Source organism: Myotis daubentonii, chromosome 9, assembly GCF_963259705.1.
Source record: "Myotis daubentonii chromosome 9, mMyoDau2.1, whole genome shotgun sequence".
NCBI classification, from domain to species: Eukaryota; Metazoa; Chordata; class Mammalia; order Chiroptera; family Vespertilionidae; genus Myotis; species Myotis daubentonii.
Genome location: NC_081848.1, coordinates 83,174,851 through 83,202,745, shown reverse-complemented (window position 1 = coordinate 83,202,745; position 27,895 = coordinate 83,174,851). Strand labels below are relative to the sequence as shown.

The 27,895-nt window shown below is 54.9% G+C and overlaps 1 protein-coding gene across 1 annotated transcript; it reads left to right on the top strand.

Moving 5' to 3' along the window:
- Positions 1-169: 169 nt before the first annotated feature.
- On the top strand, positions 170-15,931 carry ASRGL1 (asparaginase and isoaspartyl peptidase 1). The gene is made up of 7 exons (XM_059710431.1): positions 170-899; positions 1,258-1,623; positions 4,370-4,512; positions 5,362-5,519; positions 14,211-14,329; positions 15,112-15,222; positions 15,587-15,931. Exons 2-7 carry the CDS (start codon positions 1,404-1,406, stop codon positions 15,796-15,798), a joined length of 963 nt encoding a protein of 320 aa, XP_059566414.1. The 5' UTR covers positions 170-899; positions 1,258-1,403; the 3' UTR covers positions 15,799-15,931.
- The last annotated feature ends 11,964 nt before the right edge of the window (positions 15,932-27,895 follow it).

The window sequence follows — 27,895 nt, the reverse complement described above, 5'->3', positions numbered from 1 at the left end:
CTCCTAGACTAGGCTAGGCCCTCCCCCTTACCAGTGGGCTCTGCTCCTAGGTGTTTTAGCCCCTCCCAGTCTTCAGTGGAAAGGGAAACTACACTTGCAGTTGGTTCATTTAGGCAGAAATCCCTGCCCCTGGTCCCTGATTGGTCCTTTCTCGGCAAAGGATGGATGACTCCAAATCTTTGCAGTTTGTTTGGTCCAAAAGGCAAGGTCCTTAGTGAGGATGGAGCCACTCTGCTTGGTAGAGCTTCATGGCTCCGATTGGGCGGGAAGGAACAGAGGCGGCAGGCGGTGCAGACAGTTCAGGGCAGAGGCAGCAGCTTGGAGCAGGCTTCTCCCTCAAGTGCAGTTCCCTGGAGAGGCCCCTGCGTAGAAATGGCTGCTACGCTTTGTGTGTGTGTGTTGTTTTGAGCCCAGTTAGCCACCAGAAGCCCTTCCTAGTAGGTCTCTTCGTTCTCAACGTTCACATTTAAATTACAAAACCTTCTTCAGCCAACCCCGCCCGCACTGGGGCTCCTGGTGGGGTGTCCAAGTGGTCGGTGGGCACTTAGGCCATCTTTTGGCGCATCTCGCCAGCAACGCCAACACCCGCCCAGCTGTTAAGGAGGAGGACGAGGTGCGGGCCTCCCTCTAGGAGCTCACCTGGGTGCAGCAGCCCCGGGTCCGGCGGCCGCGGAGACGCCTGCCGAACCGGGAGATCGACGCCGGGCCGCCTCCCGCGGGGGTTACGGCCATTCCGCGCGCGCCCCGCCCTCGCGCCCCGGCGCCCTTGCAGGCGGGGCAGTTGCGAGCCCAGCGGTTTCCAGACCCGCCTGGCGGAGGGTCTGGGCCGTGCAGGTTCCGAGTCCTGCGGGGCGGCTCGGCCCGTCCCGAAGCCCGGCGTCCTCTCCCGTGGTGCCTCGGTGAGTCCCCGCCGGTGGTTCGAGGCGGGAGGGCACCGGTGAAGCGGCCCCTGGGGTGTCTGGCCTCAGGGATGCCCGGGGAAATGGCTGGCGGGGATCCGGGGGGGGGCCCCAGCAGTCCATGCCCGTGACACTCAGGCCCGACGGGGAGCCCGGGAGGCGGGCTGGGGCTCTGGCCCAGGTGCCACCCTCGCACCTGCCCCGCCGGTGGCCCGGCTCCGGGAGGCGGGGGCGGGGGGGGGGGGGGGACACGGGAGCCAGGGGGCGCTCTAGGCTCCTCCTGCGAAGTTCAGACCAGCCGCCTCTTCCCCCGTCCCCACCCCTGACCCCGCACCATCCCCACCCCCCTGGTTTCCAGAAAGGGCCTGAGCTGTGTTCCCCGCCTTCCTGCCGGAGTAGAAGCGCGACCTGGTCCCCAACGGAATCCCGAGCGGACTGCGCCCGTGGCTCCCTGGGCCCTTTGACATGACCTTCTCGTCCCGTTGATCCCGCGGGCCCGTCGACATGAACCCCTGCGGCGTGAACCCGGTGGCCGTGAACCCCGTGGTGGTGGTCCACGGGGGCGGCGCCAGCCACATCGCCAAGGACCGCAAGGAGATGATGCGCCAGGGCGTGCTGCGCGCCGCCACCGCGGGGTACAGCGTCCTGAAGGCGGGGGGCAGCGCGGTGGACGCGGTGGAAAGCGCGGTGGCCGTCCTGGAGGACGACCCCGAGTTCAACGCAGGTGGGTCTGCGCGGCGGCCAAGCCGGTTCGGCGACTCCCCCGGAGGAACGGGACCCCGTCTAACGGGTTCGTGAAGCGAATCCGCCTTGGGGTCGACTTTAAAATGCTTCAGAGATTTCATTTTTCTCCTAGTACCTGTTGACCAAGTTGCTTTAAACTTGTTTAAGCTTTTCCTCCCTTTTTCCCCCTGTAACCTCTTCACATCGTTAAGAGGTGTTCTTATGACATCTTTCTGTGGGGGCGTTGGGGGTACTACTACCGTAAACTGCGTCCATTTGGAGTTGTGAAAAATGCATAATACACCTGTGTAACCACATCACAAGCAAGATTTAAAAAAAAAAAAAATGAGAGGACGCTTATTAGAGTTGGGGATAGTGACCCAAGGAAGGGCCTAGGGTAGAAGCAGCAACAGGGAAAGGGGGGGCTGCTCTGGCCACTGAGAAGTCAGGTAAAAAGGGGCCTTGTGGCAGGTTGGGTCGGGCGGGGGTGGGGGGGGTGGGGGGGTAACCCTGGTGGAGCTGCCACTGGCCGTTGGCCGGCTGGTGCACGGCTGGTGGGTCTCCTCGAGTTTAGGTGATGCAGGCCTGTGGGGGGACAAGAGGGGAGGGAAAGGCTGGGGCATGCTGCTGGGAAGGGGAGCCCGCCCAGAATCAAGGTTTAAAACCTTCCCATCACCCCCAAAAGTCGCTTCTTTGCCGTGACTCTCCCCCACTCATCCCCAGCACCAAGTGTCCGCTGAGCTGCCTCTGTCTCTGTAGACCTGTGGTTCTCAACCTTGGCTGCACATTAGAATCACCTGGGAATCTTTTTAAAATCCTGATTTCCGGGCCTCGTCCTCCGGAAATTCTGTTTCTTTGTGATGGGGTGGGAGCCACGACATTAGTAACAAAGAAACAGAATTTCTGGAGGAGGAGGAGGCCCAGAAATCAGGATTTTAGAAAGATTCCCAGGTGATTCTCATCTGCAGCCAAGGCTGAGAACCACTGCTGTGGACGGATTTGCATTCTCGGGAACGCCATGTAAATGCAGCCGTGAGAATGGATCAGTCTGTGTTTGCCCCTTTCACTCAGTGGATTAGAGTCATCATGATCATAACTGCTCTGAATGCCCACTGCTGACCCGACAGTGTCTGCGAAATGTGCATGATTAACTAACTCATTGCGTCTGCACCGTAGTCTGATGAGTTGGGTGTAATTATTATGCTCATGTGTCAGGTGAGAAAACTAAGGCACAGAAAGGTTACGTAGCCCAGCCGGTGGCATGGCTCCGTGGTTGAGCGTTGACCTAAGAACCAGGGGGTCACGATTCGATTCCCGGTCAGGGCACGTGCCCGGATTTCGAGCTCCATCCCCAGGGCGGGGCGTGCAGGAGGCAGCCGATCCATGATTCTCTCTCATCATTTGTTAGATCTATACCTAATTATTTCATGTATTTTGGTGGCGGGGTAAATACGACATGCTTTTTAAAATTTCAGTTACCGATTGTTCATTGCTGGGTTATGAAAATAGTTGATTTTTGTCACATGCTATTTGCTTACTTGCATTTATCTTCTTCTGCATGTGGATGGCCAGTTGTTCCAGCACCACTTGTTGAAAAGGCTTAGCTTTGCTCCATGTGGTTGCCTTTGCTCCTAAGATTCTGCACCTCGTTCCGTGCGTGTGGGTTTTCCCACCCCACCGAGCAGTGCTCAGGCACCGGCGAGGTGTCCAACAATTCAGCTCGATTCTGACCCATCTACACCCCTGATCGGGTGTTAATCCCACCCAGTAGGTTCTAGTTCAGTCGTCTTTTGTTTTCATCTCTAGAAGTTCTATTTGAGCCTCTTTCATAGTTTCCTCCACGCTCTGGTACATAAGGAATATAGTTGTCACCGCTGCTTTAACATCCTTGTCTACTAATGCTATCATTTGCGTCATTCCTGGATCTATTACCATGGATTGACTTTTTTTTTTTTTTTTTTTTTGCCTTATTATGGGTCATGTTTTCCAGTTTCTTTGTGTGCCTGGTAATTTCCTACTGGATACCAAACACCGAATTTTACCTTGTTCGGGCCGGATATGTTTATAAGCCTTTAAATATTCTTGAGCTTTGTTCTTACCCCATTTTTACAGATGAGGAAACCATCACAAAGAGGTAAAGAATAGCTAGACTGCCCTAGCTGGCTTGGCTCAGTGGATAGCGTGTCAGCCTGCGAACTGAAGGGACCCAGGTTCAATTCCAGTCAAGGGCATATGCTTGGGTTGCGGGCTCCATCCCCCATAGAGGGTGTGCAGGAGGCAGCCGATCAATGGTTCTCTCATCACTGATGTTTCTCTCTCTCCCTCTCCTTATCTCTCTGAAATCAATAATAATTTAAAGAGAGAGAGAGAGAGAGAGAGAGAGAGAGAGAGAGAGAGAGAGAGACTAGACTTATAGGCATTATGCAGGCCGAGAAAGCTGGAGGAAGTGTCCTAGCGGGAAGGAGAACAGCATTGCCAAGCACAGGGCAATGAGAGCTGATGGTGCGTTCAGGGAAAGCTGACAGGTCAGGAACACCTCGCCGGGCGAGGAGGTGAAGCTGGGAGAGTGAGTCAGAAGGGCTCCGTAGTTTTGATTGGCAGGTCATGGGCTACCAAGTCAGGTTTCTGTCTTAAGAAATCTTCCTTTGGCGCCGGAGTGGAGGGGGAGGTAAAGTGGGCAGCTCAGCGGGAGCTCGGAGCCAGTTCTGAATTCTGGATTCTTGCTTTCCCCTTCCTTGTGGGTTTAGGCTGTGGATCCGTCTTGAACGTAAATGGGGAGGTGGAAATGGACGCCAGTATCATGAGTGGAAAAGACCTGTCTTCGGGCGCCGTGTCTGCCGTGCGCTGTATCGCGAACCCCATCAAGCTGGCACGGCTCGTGATGGAGAAGGTATGCGCGGCCAGAGAAGCGCCCTTTCCCTGGGGGCGGCCGCGGCCCTTGGTGACCGAAGGGGCCTGCCTGTGGGGACGTACTTGAGGTCACTCTTCCAATTGTGTGAAAGGAGGGAAGGAATGTCAAGTCCCTCCACGGAGCCAGGGTCTGACTCCGAGGGCGATGTAACTTGACCAGTGATCGCTTTGTCTCCCTGTTATGTTCCCGTGTCCAGCCTTCTCACAACACGTAGAACATAGCACATGCAAACCAAACAGACCAGCTGTTTCATAGGATGTGTTAAATAAAAACGGATCATGTTCTCTAAATGTAAGATCATATGTAGCCCTGGCCGGGTGGCTTGGTTGGTTGGAGCGTCATCCATACACCAAAATGCCAGGGTTCAAGTCCCAGTCAGGGCACAGACCTAGGCTGCAGGTTCGATCCCTGGTCAGGATGCATACGGGAGCCATCTGATTGATGTTTCTTTCTCACATCAATGTTTTATCTCTCTCTCTCTCTCTCTCTCTCTCTCTCTCTCTCTCTCTCCTCCCTTTCCCTCCTCCCTCTCGTTCCCTCTCTTTTCCTCTCTCTAAAATGTTTCAATATATTCTCGGGTAAGGATTTTTTTTAAAAGACCTATGTAAGTCACATCTCTAGCATTATACCATCATTTTTATTTTTGTGGGGTTTTTTTTAAATAGAAAACTCAAAGCCAGCCTCTTTTCAACATTCAGAAAAGTGAGCCACTGAAATCTGCATTTCTGAGGTTTTGTACCCGGAGAGGAGGCATTCTCTTCGCCCGGTAGGAACAGCTAAAAAGATTTCAACTTTTTCAAAAACTCACCCCGTTTCCATCTGGTCCAGACGCCTCACTGCTTCCTGACTGACCGGGGGGCCGCCGAGTTCGCAGCCGCCATGGGGGTCCAAGAGGTTCCCAGGGAGCAGCTGGTAACAGAGAGAAACAGAAAACGCCTCGAGAAGGAGAAGCACTGCAAAAGCGCTCCGAAGCCAGAGCCGCAAAAGTAAGCGCCGCCTGAGGCTCGCGGTGGGGGATGCTCGGGTGTGAAAGGCGGGCGGATGTTGGGTTGCTTACAGTTCTTCCAGAAGCCCAGCAGCGCTCAGCAGTTTCACTCTTTGAACAGCATAATGCACACAGTAACGGGAAGACTGCCCCTTTGCTTTTTAATAATAATAAACTTAACCTCATTGATTACTGCTACCTCAGGCCCAGTGCACAGAATTCATGCACTGGCAGGGTCCCTAGCGGCTGCCGCCGATGGCAAGAGTGTCCCTCCCTTCCCCTGGCCACCTGCCAGCGCCAGGCCTTCCTCCCTTCCCCCGCCCAGCCCGCCCCCTGGTCGAATTCCCAGAAGAACTCTGGTGGAGGGGATAATTTGCATACTACGCTTTTATGATATAGGACAGTGATGGCGAACCTATGACGCGCGTGTCAGAGGTGACACGTGAACTCATTTTTTTGGTTGATTTTTCTTTGTTAAATGGCATTTAAATATATAAAATAAATGTAAAAAAATAAAAATCTTTGTTTTACTATGGTTGCAAATATCAAAAAATTTCTCTATGTGACACGGCACCAGAGTTAAGTTGGGGTTTTTCAAAATGCTGACACGCCGAGCTCAAAAGGCTCGCCATCACTGATACAGGGTGAGAACTCACTGACACTCAGCCAGCAGAGCTCCCTCCCAGCATGACTTAATACAGGCGTGCCTGCGTTACTGTGTGAACTCACCGATGCTTCTTTTTCTTTTTTAAAATATATTTTTATTTTATTATGTTTTAAAATATATTTTTATTAATTTCAGAGAGGAAGGGAGAGGGAAAGAGAGAGAGAGAAACATCAATGATGAGAGAGAATCATTGATTGGCTGCCTCCTGCACGTCCCCTACTGGGGATCAAGCTGGCAACCCAGGCATGTGCCCTTGACCGGAATCGAACCCGGGACCCTTCAGTCCGCAGGCCGACGCTCTATCCACTGAGCCATACGGGCCAGGACTCGATGCTTCTGGACCAGCTTGCTATCTTATAGACGAAACACGCTCTGCCCTCTGGTGTTCCCTCTGGGGCCCCTGACGTCCTTTTAGGGTGCAGAGAAAGCAGCGCAGCTCCTAGAGCAGCGGTTCTCAACCTTCCTCACGCCGCGACCCTTTCATACAGTTCCTCGTGTTGTGGTGACCCCCAACCATAAAATTATTTTCGTTGCTGCTTCATAACTGTCATGTTGCTACTGTGATGAATCGTCATGTAAATATCTGATATGCAGGATGGTCTTAGGCGACCCCTGTGAAAGGGTCGTTCGACCGCCAAAGGGGTCGCGACCCACAGGTTAAGAACCGCTGTCTTACAGGTTCACATTAATCCTACGTCCTGAACTGCAGTTTCCTGTTACAGGGGTCAGAATCCCAAATAAAACCCCCCTTATTTGAAACGAAATGTGAGAGATGAAATTTGAACGTGGCCTGGGAGCTGACAATGGAACGGAATCTACTGGCATTGCCTGGTTTTCAGATGTGAGCCGCTTAGCCAGGGGCGCCTCTACTGTCACCTAGTCCTAGGGAGCTTTCTCGAAGGCAGCATGGCCGGCCTAGATGGCGGCAGGCGGGTACAGGAGGCGTCTCCCGCGGTAAGGGTGTGTTTCACCGGGCGGCCGGCGGCCTACGTTGGCGGCTGTTGGTAACCCGCGGAGCGTGCTGTGGTGTCCGCAGGCGGAGTCCCCGGACACCACAGCACGGGGACGGGGAGGCTCTGTCAGTGGTCCATGTACGATTTCGCAGATGCCGCCACGCTGTTTCCTGACACACCTCTCCGCCAGCCAGGGTTGCACGAAGGGCTCTGTCCCGGGCCCTGCCCTCGGGGGACCCTCCGGTCACAAAACCACAAAGCAGTTGGTGTGTTACAGGTACCCGGGCACCTGGCACCGCGTGACCCATAGCCCTCGTCGTCCACGCTCGTGACTAACACCATTCAGCCCCCAGGGAGGCGCCTCTGTGCGCCCCTTGCTCTGTGTCCTGGAAGCAGAGGCCGCCTGAGTCGAAAGGTCGGTGGATCGCGACGCTGCCGGCCTCATCGGGCCCCGCTCGGGGTGGGGGAGAGCGAACAGCAGCTCAGGTAAGAGAAAAAGGCAAGTGATAGCTTGGTAAGTCAGTTCTCGCCTAACGGCGTGTTGCTTCTCGGTGGTGCCGCGTCTCCGTTCTCTTTGTTTAAATGTGTGGTTCTGGGGCGTTCGTGAGTTGGTACAGCAACTGCCAGACTTGTACACGAGGGCTGGTGCCTGTCACTCTTAAGTTTGTATATACAGGGTGTCCCCCCAAAAATCGATACACACGTTAACAGCCGATAGCTCAGTGTTGAAAATGAAATGTATTTTAATAAACACTGACTTTATAATTATTCAAAGTGTGTGTATACATTTTGGGGGGACACCCTGTATATGTAGGTCTGGATCAGCACTGTCCAATATGAGTGCCTTATTTTTAAAAAGTAAAAAGAAACAGGTGAAATTAATATTATATATATTGAACCCATTATGTCTAAACACATCATCAGTATAAGAAAGTATTTGAGCCCTGGCTGGTTTGGCTCAGTGGATAGAGCATCGGCCTGCAGACCGAAGGGTCCCAGGTTCGATTCCGGTCAAGGTCACATACCTGGGTTGCAGGCTCCTCCCCGGCCCAGGCCCTGGTCAGGGTGCGTGCAGGAGGCAACCAGTCGATGTGTTCCTTTCACGTTGATGTTTCTCTCTGTCTTTCCCTCTCCCACTCTCTCTAAAAATCAATGAAAAAATGTCCTCTGGTGAGGATTAAAAAAAAGAAGGAAAGAAATTATTTGAGATATTTTATATTCTTCTTTCATACGAAATCTTCAAAATCGGACGTGTACTTGACATTTGCAGCCCGTCTCCCTGCGGACTCCCCGTCTCCTGTGCTTGGTGCACCCGAGTGGCCAGTGCCCGCTGGACTGGGCAGCGCAGTCCTCACAGCACCTGCAGGAAGACCCAGTGCTTTATGTTGGCAGCTAAACGCACACTGAATGTTAGAAGTAGGGATGCTTGTATTCGTATAAAAGGTTTAAACAATTTAGTTGAATTTTCAAAGGTATTAAGTTAAAATTTCCAGCTTTTAAGCAATTTTGGGTTTCAGAGTCATTGTAATTCATGGTTTGACTGTAATATTAATAGACTAGAGGCCCAGGGCACAGAATTCATGCACGGGTAGGGTCCCTTTGTTCCGCGCCGCACCCTGGTGGCCAGCGCATGTCATAGCAAGCGATCGAACTCCCGATCTCCCGGTCGAACTTCCGAGGGGACAATTTGCAGATTAGCCTTTTATATATAGAGATAATTTTGCATCTTTTAGGAAAAAACTAACTTTTTTAAACTGTACCTAAAATTTTTTCTACTGATTTGCTCTTTAGTTTTGATGAAACTATATTCTAATTTTGTGCGTTCAATATAATTACATTTCGCTTTTTCAACCCTAGATCATTGAAAATGGGTGCACATCTCACGCTCTTGATAGAAAAGACCAGAGGAGCTCCCGAAGGAAAAACTGAGAAGGAAGAAGAAAAAAAAACCTCCAAGAAGCCGTCTGCTTGCATTTTTAGAGGCAAAACAGTAAAAGGAGGCCGCCTTCTTCCCGGCTGAGCCCACAAAAGCTACGCACGGGCACAACAGTCTCTGTCCAAGGAAGAGCTCATGACTCGTCCAAACAATGAAAGTCACAACCACTGTTCTCTCCAAATCCACAACCTGGCGGGTCCGGATGAAGTCCCTGCAACGTCGGCTTCTTCCCCAACGGACGCCGTAGCTGCTAATCCACAGCCTCCCGCACAGAACGGGACGGAGCGGGTGCCAGCAGTGGGGGGGACGCTGCCTCGACAGCAGACCACTGATAACCCGGGCAAACACTGGCATGAAACATCAGTGTCGTGTCCTCCAAAGAATGAGGCCAGGTGCCCGACATTAGCCAAGCCGAACGCTGCCTTCCAGGCGCGCAACACAGTGTTTACAAAAACAATGGAAACTTTCTAGGTTGAGTAACAGTTATCTCACAATCTGATAAAATGCCAAACGTGTGATTAGGATAAATAATAAGGAAACTAATGATCACTATCTAGATGGGTTGATTGAATGGGTAATACCTGAGAGATGAAATCACATGTAAACTTTTTAAAGTACTCAGTTCAACTAGAATGTTCCCTGGTGAGAAGACATGTTGAACAGCTAACAGTCTGTGCATCGTTACACTCCTCGGAGAAGAAAAGCAAGCTTAAATCAATGAGCATTTCAGTGGCTTTACACCTGTTTTTTAAGGGATGCATTTTGAAAGAAGAGAAGAATTGGGGAACGCTTTTTAACTTAGACTAAAATTAATGTTTAAAATGATCGCCTAGCCCTAGCTGGTTTGGCTCAGTGGATAGAGCGTCAGCCTGCAGATTAAAGGGTCCCAGGTTTTGATTCCAGTCAAGGGCACATGTCCGGGTTGTGGGCTCAATCCGCAGTAGGGGGTGTGCAGGAGGCAACCAATCAATGATTCTCTCTCATCATTGATATTTCTATCTCTCTCTCTTCCTCTCCCTTCCTCTCCCTTCCTCTCTGAAATAAAAAAAATATGTATTTAAAAAAATAAAATGATCACCTGGCCGCATGGCTCAGTGGTTGAACATCGACCTATGAACCAGGAGGTCATGGTTCGATTCTTTGTCAGGGCACTGGTGCCGGTTGCAGGCTCGATCCTCAGTAGGGGTCGTGCAGGAGGCAGCCAATCCATGATTCTCTCTCAACATTGATGTTTATATAGATCCCTCTCCCTTCCTCTCTGAAAACAAGAAAAATATTTTTTAAATAAATTAAATTAAAGGATGGAAGGCAAGCCTATGATAGGGAGCTAACGTGGTTGGTAAGCAAAAGGCATAGAAGCATGAAGTGTGGCCAAGAATCCAGCAGTACTCTGTGTGACACGCGTACAGCGCACGGTTTGACTTTTTCTAGGAGACACGCCCTCAGCTGGGCCAACAGTGAAGATGCTGTGGGACAATCCGGGGTCTAGATCTGCCCAAAATGGAGCAGCTTGGTCAGACGCATAGCTGACTTCACAACGGATCTCAGACACGTGGTGGGAACACCAACTAAATGCTGTTGAAGTAATTAAATCCAATCTAGATAAGAAGAGTTGAGCAGCCCTAACAGGTTTGGCTCAGTGGATAGAGCGTCGGCCTGCGGACTGAAAGGTCCCAGGTTCGAGTCCGGTCAAAGGCATGTACCTTGGTTGCAGGCACATCCCCAGTGGGAGGTGTGCAGGAGGCAGCTGACCGATGTTTCTAACTCTCTGTCCCTCTCCCTTCCTCTCTGTAAAAAAATCAATAAAATATTTTAAAGAAAAAAGAAGAAGAGTTGAGCAAAACCACAGAAGATTCTCAAAGAACAAATCATGGCCTTTAACAGAAAGTGAAATTTAATTTTGAATGTATGCTATCTACAGTTACTTAGTTTGAACTGTCAATTTCTATTGCTAAGCTTAACAGAAGCTTTGAAAACCTCCAAGTTTGGTTATTTGCTTTTTAAAAGGATTGAAAGCATCCTTTTAAGTTTAGAGAAACAAAACCAAAAGTGCATGTGAACTATGCAAGAGTAACAACCCCATCAAATATAAGGAAACTGGATCAAGGAAACAAAGATATTGTTCTGGCGTGGAGCCGACTCGCGTCCAAAATCCTCAAACCAGTTTCTACTGAGGCTACTTCTCTGTCCACTCTCAGAGCGTAGCACCACTTGAAGAGAGGTTTGAACAACGTACTGCTGTTTTCAGTTTTCTTTATAACCACCAGCATTTAAATTTGAAAGAACTTAAGATGTCCCGCATGGATCTAAATAAGGGATTGTGATGCATCTGACCAAATGAAAGTGGTAATATCTTCTGCGAGGAGAGTTTATCATATGTAACCCCGTATTGCATTTGAGTGTGGTAACGTCAGAATCGGGATTCATTTCCAAATCTAGGTAATCCAGCTTCCAGAATTCTATTGGAAATTCCAGCTGCTGCTGCCTCAGTGGAGGGAAGTTCCTCCAACTAAAATGAGTGAAGAACTTGCTGAGAAGTCTATGGACTCAGGAAAGTCCGCCTCGTTCAGCGCTTTCCCCGTGGGGTGGGTGCTGTGTGGAAATGCTGATTATGAGAACGTCGTCAGTGCTCTCTGATACGAGGCGAGGAAAATCAACTTCACGGAGTGAATACACAATTGATGTATTTTGTGTGTGTGTCTTGTTTCACTCCTCCCGGCGTCCCCAGCTGATGAGAGGATCCAGATGTGAACATTAACAACTAAGTCCTCATTGGTGGTTTGTCAGCGTTCAGTCACATGAATACCATAGCAGGACAGTATATATTGAGACACATTTATCACATGTTTATAACTAAACTAGAGGCCCGGTGCATGAAATTTGTGCACGGGGGCGGGGCGGGGGCGGACCTCAGCTCGGCCTGCGCCCTCTCGCAATCTGGGACCCCTCGGGGGATGTAGGGCCTAAACCGGCAGTCGGACATCCCTCTCGCAATCCCTCTGCATGCACCAGTGACCATACTTTTCATACAGGTGAGAGGCATCTTGCTGTTGTATGGGCAGCTACATTTATTTGCCCTGATTATAAAAAGCAGTACATAACATGATCCTTCTGAGGCAGTAGAACCATTTTCCCCATCTTACGGGTGGAAAAACTGAAGCAGAGAGAAGTTAAGTAATTGGTGTTGTCACACAGTTATAAGTGTCCGAATCAGGGCTGACCACAAAATGTGCAAGCCTGATCCATGCATGCATGTCATCGCTGCATCATCCTGTTTTTTCAGTGTTAGAGTAGCCTTGCCAGGTTTTAATTTTTAACTCTAAGAGACTGTTCCCAACATACAGGGTAGGGTCCCTAGGCCTGGCCGGCCATCAGGGCCAAGCTGTGGGGCAACCAGTGGGCGGGTGATCGGGGGACCCCCACTGGCACCCACCTTGGCTGGCAGCCTGGTGCTGCCTGCTGGGCGGCCCTGCCCCCTGGTCACCTCCCTTGGTGGGGGGAGGGCAGGAAGAAAGACGCTCCTGCGATGAGGGTCTGCCCCCTGGTGGTCAGTGTGCTTCATAGTGGCCAGTTGTTCTGCTGTTCGGTCAGTTTGCATCTTAGGGTTTTCCCCAGTGCATGCGCGGGAGCAGGCCTGCTCGCCCCGTTGGGCAAGGTGTAGGAGTGCCATTGCTGCACCGGCTGCCGTAGACGCTGCGCGTGGCTTTCCGGAGGCCGTCTTTGTTGTTGTTTTATCCTCATTCGAGGATATTTTTCCCATTGGTTTTTAGAGAGAGTGGAAGGGAATGAGGAGAGAGAGAGAAACATGGATGTGAGAGAGACACATCGATCGGTTGCCTCAAGGTTGGTCCGTGCCCTTGACCCGGAATCGAAACCGAGGCCCCTCGGTGCACTCACGGGCCGACGCACTATTCACTGAGCCACCCTGGCCAGGGCTCCAGAGGGGCTTCCCCTCTCCTGCCGGGGTGAGTGAGGACCCAGGCCCCGCACAGCCCGGCCCACACCCGATACCAAGGCCTCCATTGTAGCCGCGTTGGGGGGGGGGGGGGGGCCTGGTCCTTTCTAAACCACGGCCGACGCTGTGACGCGTCTCGGCTCACAGGCCCAGGTCTCCGCAGTCGCTGGGGGAAGCCCTCCCGGTGGCCTGTGCGCAGGGTGGCCCTGTGCTGCGGGGTCCCAGCCGGGACTCCACGCTGAGCGTGCAGGGGCCACTGAGCCTGGATGGCGGCCTCAGACAGGACTGACCTGGGTCGCCGGCCGGCTGGCGGTCACCCACCTGTCCCAGCCTCCCGTCTGGCTGCCGGCCAGCCTGTGGCCTCCCACACCCTCCCTGGCTTTGCTCTCTCCCGCCACGGTGGCCTCCCCGAAATCCCATGAGTTTAGCAGCTGTGTTCGGGTTTTGGGGGATCAGCGGGGCTGGCCCCCACTTCCTCCTGAGGCCCTAGACACAGCCCAGTGCCACCCACGCTCCCCTCCCCACCCCCTCCCCTCCCCACCCCACCCCACCCCCCCACCCCCCCAACCCCCCAACCCCCGCCGCTGTAGTCACCTTAGTGAAACGTGGAGGTTGACAGCCCTGTGGCCTGGGCCTGGCAGCTCCAGGGGAGGGACAGCCCGCAGGGCACCCACAAAAGTGCCCCACACCTCGCTCGCTGCAGGATGGGGGGGGTGGGCGTGTGGCTACCGTGCAACTCTTTCAGTGTTTCTTCTGGACGGTGTATAACAAAATGGTCGGGGGAAATGACCGCATCTCGTCTTTACAGCAAGTCCTGGCAACGCGGGGCGCGGCCAGGCACCTGGGAGGTGGTCGGAAATGCGGGGTCTCGGGTCCCACCCTGGATGGGAACTCCGGGTCTCTGGGGGAGGGGGAAGGGAAAAGGGAATGAGGGGGAGGGGAAGGGAAGGGGGGAGGGGGAGGGGGACGGGACGGGGGGGGGGGGGGCCCAGGGAATTGTTCATCGCACTCAAGTCTGAGCTGCACTGTCACCTTACGCTTTCCCTGCCGGCTCCTGAGTCAGGACCGTGGGGGTCCGTGTGTCCCGTTTGCCATTTGCAGGCGGCGTGGCCTTGGCAGGCACTGAGCTGCGTGGTGCCCGTCTTCACGCTGCCACTTTCTTTTCTGTTTGCTTTTTGCAGACACTTGGGAACGGTGGGCGCTGTTGCCTTGGACTCCAAAGGAGACGTCGCCTATGCCACCTCGACGGGGGGCATCGTGAATAAGATGGTCGGCCGAGTCGGGGACTCGCCCTGCATAGGTAGTGCTGCCGGAGGACCCCCGCCCCCATTTCCTTCCCATCATCAAGTTCACGTTTGCTGACTGCTCCCCTCCCCTCCCCTCCCCTCCCCTTCCCTCCCCTCCCCTCCCCTCCCCCTCCCTCCCCTCCCCTCTGGGAGCGGCAGCTTCCTACCCAGCAGGCGCTGTTTTCCCTCAAGCGCATGACCTGAGTCGGGGTGACATGGGGAGGGAGATGGAGATCAGGAAGCTGAAGGTGCCCCCAAGCTACCCACCGTGCCTCCCTCTTCTCTCCAGCTCTAGTTTCCGGATCCACAGACTTAGTCCCGAATGTTAAATACGCCGCCCTCTGCCCAGGCACGGGCGCAGATTAGCGAGCGAGACAGCTGAGAGCTGGCGGGCGTGATCATTAGGTTTGAGTGGCACCAGAGGGATGCACCGCTCGCCACAGAAATGTTACAGATTAAAACGTGCCCCATGAGGACTGGAGCCGGTTCCCTCTCGTTCCCAGGAGCGGGTGGTGGGGAGGGGGTGCAGACTCGGGGGTGTGGGGCAAAGGAGGAGCTGTCCTGGGGTAGCTGCCCCGGCCTCCCCCCTCCCCTCCCCCACCCGGGCTCCCTGCATCTCCTGATTTCAGGGCGGTCACAGGTGCTTACTGGTCCACCTTGGCATCCCAAGGTCATGGCCCCCCCTCTGACCTTGTCTGCGCTCTGGGACTGGACATCGAGGTAGCTTTAGACTCGGACTGTGTGTGTGAACGGCCTCCCTCTTGCTCAGGCAGAACCCACCCTTCCCTCCGAGCAGGATCCGGGGGCTACGCCGACAATGACATTGGAGCCATTTCAACCACGGGGCACGGGGAGAGCATCCTGAAGGTGAACCTGGCCAGGCTCACGCTCTTCCACGTGGAGCAAGGTACGCGGACCGAGGCCGCGCCGTCTGCGGACGGACGGACGGACGGGCGAGTGAACAGAAGCTGCTTGTAAATAGATGGGGACGGGCCTCCCCCCTTTCTCCTTTGCTGCGCTGGTTGCTTTCAGCTTGTTAGCAGCACTGTCCGCCGCCTGTAGGGGGCAGCGGCGGCTCGGAGCCTGGGTGGGAGAAAAGGCCCTGCTCAGAGGGAGGTGGGGGACCGTCCCTCTTGGGGGCACTCAGACAGACATGGTCCGCCAAGAACCCCCGCCAGCGCGCTCTGGGTTTTCACACCGCGCGCGATTCTTCCATCAGATTCCGTCGGAAGTAACTGACCCGCTGTTTCTCAACCTGCCCCTGTTTTCAGGAAAGACGTTAGAGGAGGCTGCTGAGGTGTCGCTGGGTTACATGAAGTCGAAGCTCAAAGGACTAGGGGGTGTCATCTTGGTCAACAAAGCAGGAGACTGGGCGGCCAAGTGGACCTCGGAGTCCATGCCCTGGGCGGCCGCCCAGGCCGGCAAGCTGCACTGCGGCATTGACCTCAACACGACCAGCGTCACTGACCTCGACCTGCTCTGAGCCCACTCCCGCCACCCCCGCCCCGCCCACCCGCCCCCCAAGACTGTATCCAGGTGCCAGCCTGCAGGTAAAGTACAGTTTCCTGGCGAGGAGACGTAGCCTGAGCAATTAGAGCTAGAGATGGAAAACTCTACGGTCTGTCCCGCCTTCTGTCGCCTTGCTCAGGAAGTGGCTGCTGGGTGCGGGGCGGGTTCCGGAGGGATGCGACGCCCACAGTGACGTCCAAGTGAGACGAGCGAATACGGGGGGGGGGGGGGGGGGGGGGGGCCAGCCCGTCTCTGGAACTGTCGCAGGGTCTCGGGTGAGGAAGAAGAAACGCAGGAGCGTAGCCCAGCAGAAACCGCCCTTGGAATTGGGGGACCCGCCCCCGAAGCGGCAGGGCTCACCCGCCCAGGGTGTGCACGTTCTGAGGGGACATGAGGGGCGAGGTGGGAAGCAGAGAGCCGGGGGAGGCGTCCCAGAGCCAGACCGGAGCAGCAGAGCCCGTGGGCGAAGTCTAGTGGGGCCGCCAAAGGCCAGGTCGCAGCAACCACGGGCTCAGGACAGCACTGGGCAAGAGACTCCCTGGGGGGAAAGGGGGGGACACTGGTTTTCCTAAGAAAGGTCAGATCTCCCCTGACTCACTGATATAGAGGTTTCCAGATACATTCAAAGGACCCTGTGGTAACCCCTAGCGCCCTCATCTGGGGATGAAGGTGATCACGGGCGGTCTGAGAGTTCCCTGGGGCTCACACATGAGCCTGCGCCCCCCCCCCACCCCCACCCCGTGTCTCGCTGCTCAGCTGCGCAGCGCCGCTCAGAGCAGCCTCTGCTGCCGCACGCCCTGTGGGTCCTCACGGCGAGTCCTGGGGCTCGAACTTCCCATCACTCGGCTTCCACGGGCCTCTGATAAAATGTGATTTGGAAGAACAGCCGTGTGGCTAGGAGTCCCCGTGGACAAAGGCCGGAGCGTGCAGGCCCTCCCTGGGAGCGCACCCCGGAGGTCGGCAGAACTGAGCTTTTCTGAGCGGGTTCAGGAAGGAATGAAACACATGCCGGTACCAGCAGGGCCTATGGCTCACCCCCGACAGTCACACGGTTCTGGCTCCTGTCCTCTGATCCTGCTCGGGACTAAGAGGAGGAGGTGGCACTCGGAGGCAGAGCCGAGACGAACTCTGCTGGTGACCCCGGGCAAGTTAACTTCATCTAGAAACATAGGTCGCTCTGAAGAGTAAAGGAAATTAAAGAATTGCTCAGTGGCCCTGGCCAGTGTGGCTCAGTCGGTTGAGCATCATCCCAGTCAATTCCCAGTCAGGGCACATGCCCAGGGTGCAGGCTCAACAAGAGGCAACCAATTGATGTATCTCTCTCACATCGATGTTTCTCTCTCTCTCTCTCTCTCTCTCTCTCTCTCTCTCTCTCTCTCTTCCTGCTCCTCCTCCTCCTCTCCTTCTAAAATCAATTAAAACAAATTTTTTTAAAAAAAAATACTTGCACAGTGTTTGTCTTAAGTGTCCTATGGACAAATGTCGGAGTGGCCAGGCCCAGGAGGGAGTCTGTGCTTAGATGTCCTTGAAAGCCTCCACATGCAACAGCTGCGCCTCGAAATAAGGATTTGTCAGCAGGTGCATTCGTTTGCTAGGCCTGCCGGCCACAGTCCCGCAGACAGTGGCTTAAACACGGGTATTTTGTCCCAGTTCTGGGGGCTGGAGGTTCAAGATCAAGGTGTCGGCAGGTTTGGCTTCTCCTGGGGCCTCCTCCCCGGCTCCTCGCGTGGCCGCTGCATCACATACGCTGTGGCCAGGTTCCCCTTCTATAAGGGCATCAGCCAGATTCACCGAGGGCCCCCTCGCAGCCTCACCTGGCCTCAGTCGTCCCTCCCAAGGCCCCATCTCCAGCCCAGGTGGGGTTAGGGCTTCGACCTGAGAGTTTTGAGGGGACCCTATTCGGCCCATCACAGAAGGCTAAGCCGGGTTACTTCAGGGGTGGGAAAGGGAGAGGCTCTGGAGAAGATACGATCGCGGTAGAAAAGGGAAAAGGAAGGGAGGCAGGGAGGCCAGTGGGAGGACGTGACTTGAGCTTATCAGTTCTGCCGTTCACAAGGGAAGTGACTGTTATCAGAGACGCCGGAGGCTCGGCTCGGCTGGGGCCCCCTGACCTCCGTGGCCAAGCAGCCCCACTGAGCATGGGCGTGGCCACCCCTCGTTGCAAGCCCGGGTGCGGACTGGAGCCCTGGACCTTGGTTCTGTGAAAAGTGATGGCCACCAGCCTGGGCACTGCCTACGCAGAGACCACGGATGGGACTCTCCTTGGCCCCACACTTTGCGCGGCGGCCTCGCTCCCTAACTGCGGAACAAATAAACGAGCCAGACAGTGTCAGAAGGAGAATGCAATGCGTTCCTCACGTCTGAGCCACAAGAGGGCAGCAAACTACAAATGTCCTAAGGCAGCGGTTCTCAACCTGTGGGTCGCGACCCCTATGGGGGTCGAACGACCCTTTCACAGGGGTCGCCTAAGACCATCGGAAAACACATATAATTACATATTGTTTTTGTGATTCATCACTATGCTTTCATTAATTTCAATTTGTAACAATGAAAATACATCCTGCATATCAGATATTTACATGACGATTCATAACAGTAGCAAAATTAAAGTTATGAAGTAGCCACGAAAATAATGTTATGGTTGGGGGTCACCACCACATGAGGAACTGTATGAAAGGGTCGCGGCATTAGGAAGGTTGAGAACTACTGTCCTAAGGTCTCGGCCGCCCTGAGCCAGGCGCTTGGCCTGGATCTGGATCCGAACCATCTGCTCAGAAAACATCAAACCAAACGAGGGTTCGGTTCCGAGCCTCCGTTCATCCGCATATTACAGTTTATTTTAGGGCAGAATTGTCCGAAACACAAGCCTCCCGGGAGGACAGGCCGAGATCCTGGGATAATGGGAGCCCAGAGGGGAGCTGCCCAGCAGGTGGCGCTGCAGTCGCCCACCGGCCGCGGGGAGGCGCGCCCTCACCTGGGGGCTGTCACAGCACACGTGCGAGTGCTTTTCCAAATGACGTTCTTTCCCACGTTCCTTCCTCGCCTGCAAGTTCATAAACTCTGAGGGCGGAAGCGGAGCGGGACGCGCTTCAGGCCTGTCCGTGTCCCTCCCATCAGGAGTGGGGGGCGTGTGGGAAGCTGGCGGGGGCCCTCCCTCAGCCCCAAACCTCACTGCCTTCACACTTGGTAGCAGCTTTTAAAAAAAATACATTTGTATTGATTTCAGAGAGGAAGGGGGAGAGAGAGAGATAGAAACATCAAAGATGAGAGAGAATCATGGATTGGCTGCCTCCTGCACGCGCCCTACTGGGGATCGAACCCGCAACCTGGGCATGTGCCCTTGACCGGAATTGAACCCGGGACCCTTCAGTCCACAGGCCAATGTTCTATCTGTTGAGCCACACCAGCAAGGGCCGTGGCAGCTTTGAGGGAGCCAGGAAGCACCCCCACAGAGCCTGTCCGCTCAGAAGAACCCAGGCCTCCCGCCCTCTGCGGAGCTGTAGGCGGCACCAGGAGGCGGGGGTGCTGGGCTGAGGGCCAGAGGCAAGACCAAGTGTCAATGGGCTTGGGAGGAGGTTTGGGCCTGGAGCTCAGGTGGGGGTGGGGCTGGGAGAGGGTGCGGGTGCCCGTTCGAGGTTCCATCCAGAGTGTCAATGCCTGTCATACCCACATGGGCAAGCAGCCTTCCTTGCCCCACCCCCCACCTGTGCACCCAGGGAGGCCCTGCCCTCCACGCCCATGCCCCCCCCCCCCCAACCTGGTTTGTCTCAGCCTCCCAGCTCCCGAGTCCTGTGGCCTGAGTGACAGTCCTTCCTTATCACATCAGTCATGGCAACCAGCCCACCCCCCCTGCCGCCCGCCAAGACTGGGGGGCAGTCCCAGGAGCCTCCAGGTGAGAAGCAGGAAAGAGCAGCTCAAACACTGCCCTTCCTTTTGTTGTCCTTGTTAGTCCCCACCCCCGGATATCTTTTCCATTGATTTTTAGAGAGAGGGAGGGAGCGAGAGGGATCAATGTGAGACATATCGATTGATTGCCTCCCGCACATGCCCCGACCTGGGCCAGGGATCGAACCGTAGACCCTTTGGTGCTCAGGCTGGCGCTCTAACCACTGAGCTCACAGGCCAGGGCAAATCCTGCTCTTTTCCCCAAACTGCTGTTAAAATGAAGTTGGATTTTCCGACAGTAAGAGGTCTGGACCAGGCACGGCTGGGTGGCTAAAGGAGCCAGACTGAGATTCATAAAAAATAAAAAAAAATCACTCAGAGTTAACTATTTCTCGCCATGCAGTGTCAGCGTTTTCTGGACCCTGGGCAGTTGGGGTTCTAAGCGGGGGGGGGGGGGGGGGGGTAGACAAAGGGGAAAGAGGCTGGTCTCAGGCTGTAGGCCGAGGCCCCCACGGAGCCCCTGGCTGCAGCTGCCCCACGTTGCTATCTTTCAGGGTAGCAATGTTTAACTGAACATGTTTAAGTTGAAAATAACCTCCTCAGCCCTGGCCGGTTTGGCTCAGTGGCTAGAGCATTGACCTTCGAACTGAAGGGTCCTGGGTTCGAGTCCCATCACGGGATTGCCCCTTGGTTGCAGGCTCGATCCCCAGTAGGAGGCGTGCAGGAGGCAGCTGATCGCTGTTTCTCTCTCATCAATGTTTCTAACTCTATATCCTGCTCCCTTCCTCTCTGTAAAAAATCAATAAAGATATATATATATATATTTTTTTAAAATAACCTTTTCATACAATAAAAGGGATATAGCTAGCTGCATTGTAGAAGTTGGAAAAACTAACGATAGCAAGAATTTTAAAATGAGTGTGAGAAAACAGCTCCATAAAAATGAGAGATGGGGGGAATTTCCTAGCCCCAGTGAATATCACTATTAATACCTAATTAATTCATAGGTTTTTTTCCCAAAATGAGATCATACTATGCATGCTTTTCCCCCCAGTTAACCACTTTTCCACACCAAACTTGGGCCTGATGTAACCCTCAGTCACTCGGCAAACTCCCGCGTTTTCTCCAAGACGACCCCGATAGCAGGTTTGCCCGGCCCTGCCCGGCCTCCGCTGGGGGCTGTGGCCCACGTGGGCTCTGGGTGTTGGCTGGGGCCGGTCCCCAGCGGGGCCACACCTTCCTGGCAGGACAAGGTGAGTGTTTGGCCAGAACGTTCCGCAGGGCTGGGTGCCAAACAGGCCCCTGGGACTCGTCTGCGTCCTTCTGCAAGGAAGCAGGTGCTGGGCTGGGCTGTGGGAACACCGCTGGGCCGCAGGTGTGGAGGAGGAAATGCCGGTTGGGCCAAAGAGCCACCTGGAGTCGGAGGAGCAGGTGGGGCGCGAGTTCACCCTGTGCCGCCGCCTCACGCCTCTTCCCAGGTCACTTCCTCTTCCCAGCAGCGGCCAACCTTTCCCCAGGCCTGACCGCAGCCAGCCAGAGCTGCCCTGGATGCCCCCTGGGCAAAGGGCAGCTGTCAGAAGTGTTTCTGGCCACGGTGGATGCGTCTCCCTGCAGACCCAGGACATGTCCCAGGGGGTGCGGACAAAGACGGGGTGCTCCTGCCGTAGAGACAACCTTCCACTGTCCACACAGCGCCCGTCCCTGAGCTCTCTCCCAGGTTCTATTCGGCATCAAGCATTGCGTCTTCTAAACAGAAAGCTCAGCCCTCACTGGTGTGCTCAGTGGATAGAGCGTCGGCCTGCAGACTGAAGGGTCCCAGGTTCGATTCTGGTCAAAGGCACAGGCCCAGGTTGTGGGCTCGATCCCCAGTGTGGGGAGTGCAGGAGGCAGCCGATTCATGAATCTCATCATTGATGTTTCTATCTCTCCCTCTCCCTTCCTCTCTGAAATCAATAGAAATATATTTAAAAATAAATAGAGCCCTAACTGGTTTGGCTCAGTGGCTAGAGCAGTGATGGCGAACCTTTTGAGCTCGGTGTGTCAGCATTTTGAAAAACCCTAACTTAACTCTGGTGCCAGGTCACATAGAGAAATTTTTTGATATTTGCATCCATAGTAAAACCGAGATTTATATTTTTGCTATTTATTTTATATATTTAAATGCCATTTAACAAAGAAAAATCAACGAAGAAAATGAGTTCGCGTGTCATAGGTTCGCCATCACTGGGCTAGAGCATTGGCCTGTGGACTGAAGGGTCCCAGGTTCGATTCCGGTCAAGGGCATGTACCTGGGTTGCGGGCACATCCCCAGTAGGAGATGTGCAGGAGGCAGCTGATCGATGTTTCTCTCTCATCCATGTTTCTAACTCTCTATCCCTCTCCCTTTCTCTCTGTAAAAAATCAAAATATTTTTTAAAAATAAAATAAAATAAAAATAAATAGAAAGATCAGGGTGATTTCTCCCCCTCTCCCCCACCCCCCGCCCCCGTCTCCCTCCACCTGCACCCCTCCCCCTCCTGGGCCCACTGGCTCACTCAGAACCCACATGCTTCTCCGGTGACCTCACCCGGACGCCTGGACGCTGGGGGCGGGGAGGGGGGGCAATCTCCCCGGCCATCTCCCTTCATCTTATCTCTGGCACAGACATCACACCCGGGTGCCTCATGACTAAAAACTGCCGCTCTCCTCTCCCTGCAGGCCTTCCCCACCCTGTGTGTTCCTTAGAAATTCCAGCTGGGTTTGTCAGCTGTGTCCTGAAGAGTCAGGACACAGGGTAGGGCGCCCCGCCGAGCTGAGTCTCCCCGGCACACACCCGGCCTTCCCACCCCAAGTCCTGGCCCAGCTCGATGCGCAGGAAACAGGAGGCCAGTGCCGGAGAGCATGGCCGTCTGCCTTTAGGAGGGAGCCCACGGGTGTGTCTGCCCTTAGGGGAGGGAGCGCCCCGGGTGTGTTTTCGGCCTGGAAGGCCTCCTCGGGAAGGGGCTTCGTTCTATTCCAGAGAGAAGGTTCCGGCACTGCGCCTGGGGCTCAGACCCAGGAGGGGGGCGGGGGGGGGATGCTCCAGGCTCCTCCCCCGGTTGGCTCCCAGGATGGCGCCTGGCACAGATGCCCCCTGCCCCAGGCCACGTGGCTGCCACCCCAGCAGACCCGGCTCTGCGGGCTCCTCCACAGACCACCCAGCTTCCCAGCCTGTCCTGGCGGCCAGGCTTCCCCTGGGGCCACTTGGGTGGCAGCTGGGCCAGAGCTCAAGTATGAAGGCAGCAGAGTGAGGAGCCCCACCTCCCGCCTTGGCCTCTGCACCCCAGCGGCCCAGCCCCTCCTCCCAGGAACCCCACCCGCCCACCCAGGAGCCTGGCCTCCTGCGGCTTCCCCTCCACCCCAGGCGCTCGGCTGCCCCCCACTGCCCCCCGCAGGCCAGGGCTCCCCGGGCCTCTGCGCTCCCGAGTCCCTCTCCCCAAATGCCTTTCTACCCTTACAGGAGTTTAAAGGGGGAGTACAGCTACTCCCTCATAGGGCTCCTGCGAGACTCCATCAGCGGATACAGGGCAAGTTCTGAGAATTGTGCCGGGCACGTGGTGAGTGTTGGCTGTTACTATTGTGTTATTTTGTGCCCAACCAAGGGGACCCTTCCTTTCTGAGCCCCGGCCACTCCTCGGGGTCACCGAATGGGCCTCTGTGGGGCCCGAGGGTTGTGTGACCGTCATGACCGTGTGGCCGGGTGCTCGGCCTGCAGGCCTGGCTGTTCTGTGCGGCCGCGGCCCCTGGGCAGAGAGCTGCTCACCACGATGCCAACAGAGGCGACCCCCACGCTCATAAGTTATGGTGACAAAGCACTTTCACGTCTATTTCTACCTGTGGAGGAGGCAGAGCTGAAGTATTTACTCCCGTTTTCCAGACGGGCCCTGGGCACACAGAGGCGGCGAGGACCTCCCCGCCCACCCCCAGGACCCCGGACCCGCATGGCTCACGGGAGGGCGCCGTGGGCTTCGATGCCTGACTCCCGGCCTCTGAGCTGGGGCACAGCCAGGTAGGCGCATCCCCTCCCGCAGAGCAGCTCGGATACCAGAGGAACTAGGGCCAGCGCGATGGAAACCAGACGCCCAGCAAAGGAAGAACCACCGACATGTGGCCCCGGGACCCGCCCGTGAGCTCAGCTCCTGGCAGAACAGAGTCCCCTGGGCCCAGGAAGGCTCCTCCCGGAGCTGGGGCCAGACCAGGGCTCCTTAACTCCGAGGTCAGAACAGGGAGTGTCAAGGCCAACTGTTAGGGACCCATAGTAGGGTCCCTAACTACTCCGCCAGCCCGGGGATAAGCCCATAGTGCAGGTGGGAAAATCCAGGCTTGGAGACATGTGACCTCCATCTGGGGCTCAGACCTACATCCAGGGCGCAGAGCTTCATGCCAGTTCCCAGAGGCCATCGCGGGGCGCAGACCTCGAACCAAGGATACAGCCCAGTAGTGGGGGCCCAGGCCACCATTCCATTACCCAGAGGCCCAGCCCATGTGCCAGACCTCCCTTCAGGGCCCAGCCCTCCCTCCGGGGCTCAGGCCTACATCCGCACCCCAGACCTTCATGCCAGTTCCCAGAAGGCCATCCTAGGGCCAGTCCTTGAACCCGTACATAGTCCTTTATGTAGGTCCCTTCCTCCGCCCTCCCCCGTCACAACCCTCCCCTGAGGCTGCCGAGAACCAGAAAGAAGCAGAGAACCGAGAGGAAAGGAGAGAAAATAACTTAGGGGTGACGTTTCTGCACCTGCGCGGAGCAGGTGAGGGCCTTGCGCTCTCTCGCCTGGGCCCTGGACTCACAGGTCGCGGTGGATCTCCACAGCCGCTGGCCTCACGGTTGTGGGTGGATCTCTGCAGCTGCTGGCCTCACGGTTGTGGGTGGATCTCTGCAGCTGCGTCTGGTTTGCCCAAACGGGAACTCTGGGGAAGCTGCCCTGTGATCTGGAAGGGACCCCCTGGGCTCTGGGGGAAGAGAGAATTTTAAAGCGTAGGAATGGAAGGGCCTTGGGGAACTCATGGTGTGTGAGAGCCAGGCTTCCAGAGCCCGCACCACACCCCCAGGTTAGAACAGGACTCCCAGGCGGGGCGGGAAGTGAAGACCTCGGTTTGTGTCCCTGCTGAGCTGGTGGCCTGCTGCCCACGCCAGGTGCAGGTAGTAAGAGGATCTAAAAGCAATGACACGCCCTAACCGATTTAGCTCAGTGGATCGAAGGGTCCCGGATTCCATACTGGTTAAGGGTACATGCCCGGTTGCAGGCTCAGTTCCCAGTAGGGAGCATGTAGGAGGCAGCCAATCAATGATTCTCTCTCATCATTGATGCTTCTATCTCTCTCTCCCCTCCCTTCCTCTCTAAAATCAATAAAAAAAAAATATTTTTTTTAAAAAGCAATTATAGGCCCGGCCGGCGTGGCTCAGTGGTTGAGCATCAACCTATGAACTAGGAGGTCATGGTTCAATTCCGGGTCAGGACACCTGCCTGGGTTGCGGGCTCGATCCCCAGCACGGGGCATGCAGGAGGCAGCTGATCAATGATTCTCTCTCATCAGTGATGTTTCTCTCTCTCCCTCTCCCTCCTTCTCTGAAATCAGTTTTTTTTTTTAAAGCAATGCTAGGACCCACAAGAAAGTATGCTTTATATCACCAGCAATCTAATCTAATAAAAGAGAAACATGGTAATTGGCATACAACCGCTACCCTTCCCATTGGCTAATCAGCGAGATATGCAAATTAACTGCCAGCCAAGATGGCGGCCGGCAGCCAGGCAGCTTGAAACTAACATGAGGCTTGCTGGCTTCAGTGATGGAGGACTCCAACATTCCCCGCCTGCCTTGCCGGCCTCTGAGCTTGCAGTTTAAGAAACATTGTAACAAATATAGAAGCTAAACAAAACCCCAAAAACCTGCTTTCAGCAAGCCCCGGGATCTCAGAGCTGGAGTTATACATTGTTTCGATTATAGAACCGAAACAAACCAGATACCTTCTTTTAGCAGCAGAGGCTTCAGAGCTGGAGCCAGAGCTAAAGCTGGCCCAGAATAAAAAAAAAAAAGAAAAAAAGGAGCAGTTGGGAGCTTCAGTCGGCCTGAAAACAGCCCTCAGCCCCTCACCCAGACTGGCCAGGCACCCCAGTGGGGACCCCCACGCTGATCCAGGACACCCTTCAGGGCAAACCAGCCAGCCCCACCCATGCACCAGGCCTCTATCCTATATAGTAAAAGGGTAATATGCCTCCCAGCACCAGGATCAGCAGAGCCGAGAGGCCTCCCGGCACCGAGATCAGCATGACAGGGGGCAGCGCCCAAACCCCCTGATCGCCCTGCAGCTCTGTGTGTGACAGGGGGCGGGGCCACAACCCCCTGATCGGTCCTGCTCTGTGTGTGACAGGGTGCGGTGCCCCAACCCCTGCCCCCCACCCCCCCACGGGCCCTGCTCTGTGTGTGACAGGGTAGAGCCATAACCTCCCCATCGGCCCTGCCCTGAGTGTGACAGTGGCAGCGCCCCAACCCCCTGATCGGCCCTGCTCTGTGGGTGATAGAGGGCAGCGCCCCAACCCCCGATCTGCCCTGCTCTGAGCCCGACCAGGGGCTGCACCTAGGGATTGGGCCTGCCCTCTGCCACCCGGGAGCAGGCCTAAGCCAGCAGGGCGTTATCTCCCAAGGGGTCCCAGACTGCGAGAGGGCACAGGCCAGGCTGAGGGACCCCCCTTCCCCACTGAGTGCACAAATTTTTGTGCACCAGGCCTCTAGTTCTAAATAAAGTCCATGATAAGATGCTGATACCGAACTCAAGGGGTTCGCAGCGTGGGTGCCCCGTTCAACAACAGGGCGTGGTTGTCTGGTTGGAGTTAGGTAGTTCTATTAGCAAGTAGAGGAGACAGGACTCACATCTCCCGCAGGAAAGCTCAGGTGGCTCAGAGACACTGTTTGGTCAGTTACATGTTGATTTCCTCTTCGCAGTTGGCTACCCTTCTGGCTGGGCTCCTGTCAAGCTCATCCTGTACAGCTGTTGCCTCTGCAAAAAAATACGCTCTACAGCTTACATTTAGCAAGAGAGCCTTTAGTGAGAAGCCCAGCCCTCGCGACTCTGCTCCAACCTAACCATCCTGCCCCCTGGAAGATTCCCTACGTCCAGCTGTAAGCATCGGCGAGGGTCACCGTTGAGTTTCCATAATATAGGCACAAGCTGCAAATGAGCACGTTTATCGCTTCCTTTATTTTTTAATCTTTATCGTTTAAAGCATTACCTATGGCCCCCTTCTTCCCCCATCGACCCCCTCCGCCCCAGGCCCTCACCACCCCACTGTCTGTGTCCATGGGCCATGCATACTAGCATAGGCGCACAAGGTCTTTGGTTAATTACCTCCCACCCTCCCACCTCCGCCTTCCCTCCGAGATTCGGCACTCTGTTCCCTGCTTCCATGTCTCTGGATCCACTCGGTTCACCAGTTTATTTTGTTCATTAGACTCCACCGATGAGTGTGGTCATGAGATCCTTGTCTTTCTCTGACTGCACTGCTTATCTTTTCATTGACAATGTGATCCGCGTGGACATTATTTCTAAGGACTCTCCGTGGAGCAGTTCGCCTCTCGCCGGCACTGAAGGCTCAGGACCGTGGCGTGGGCTTCAGGGTCAGCTCTTGTCTCGAGCTCCCAGGAGCCACACACCCCACCCCCCCCGGTTCAGGCAGAAACGGAAAAGCAAAGGGCCAAAGCCCGGGCCGATAAAGACCGAGGAACCGAACACGAGTCGACTCACTTCGACCGTCACCCAGGAGCCCACAGAGAGTTTTCACGCGAGTTTAAAGTTTCAAATAGTAAAATAGTGTAAGGGGTAATATTTTTGTCTGGGAAGTGAAGGTTTTAGTTTGTACATGAAATATTTTTGCATTAAATATCTTTAAAGTTGAAATGTATTCTTTTTCAATTGTTGGTTGCTTTAGAACTAAAGAACAAATCACAAAAATAAATCATTGCCTTGGCGGTACAATTTAGTTGACTAAATTTTATACTTGGCAGATATTTCGGTATCATTAAAAGATCACTTATAGGTGAGTTTTCATTGGATAATCACTCACATACAATGTTAACATAAAATATCACCAAGGAGTCAAAATTCATTAGGTAAAGATACAAGTTACGGAATAAACAGTTGTGTGTTAATGTGTGAACATGCTGTGTGCTCT

Bases quoted from the DNA above. Each gene is read 5' to 3' on its own strand.
- ASRGL1 (XM_059710431.1), top strand. From the start codon at position 1,404: ATGAACCCCTGCGGCGTGAACCCGGTGGCCGTGAACCCCGTGGTGGTG. The intron at 1,624-4,369 runs GTGGGTCTGCGC...TTGTGGGTTTAG, and splicing joins CGACCCCGAGTTCAACGCAG to GCTGTGGATCCGTCTTGAAC. The intron at 5,520-14,210 runs GTAAGCGCCGCC...TGCTTTTTGCAG, and splicing joins CCGAAGCCAGAGCCGCAAAA to ACACTTGGGAACGGTGGGCG.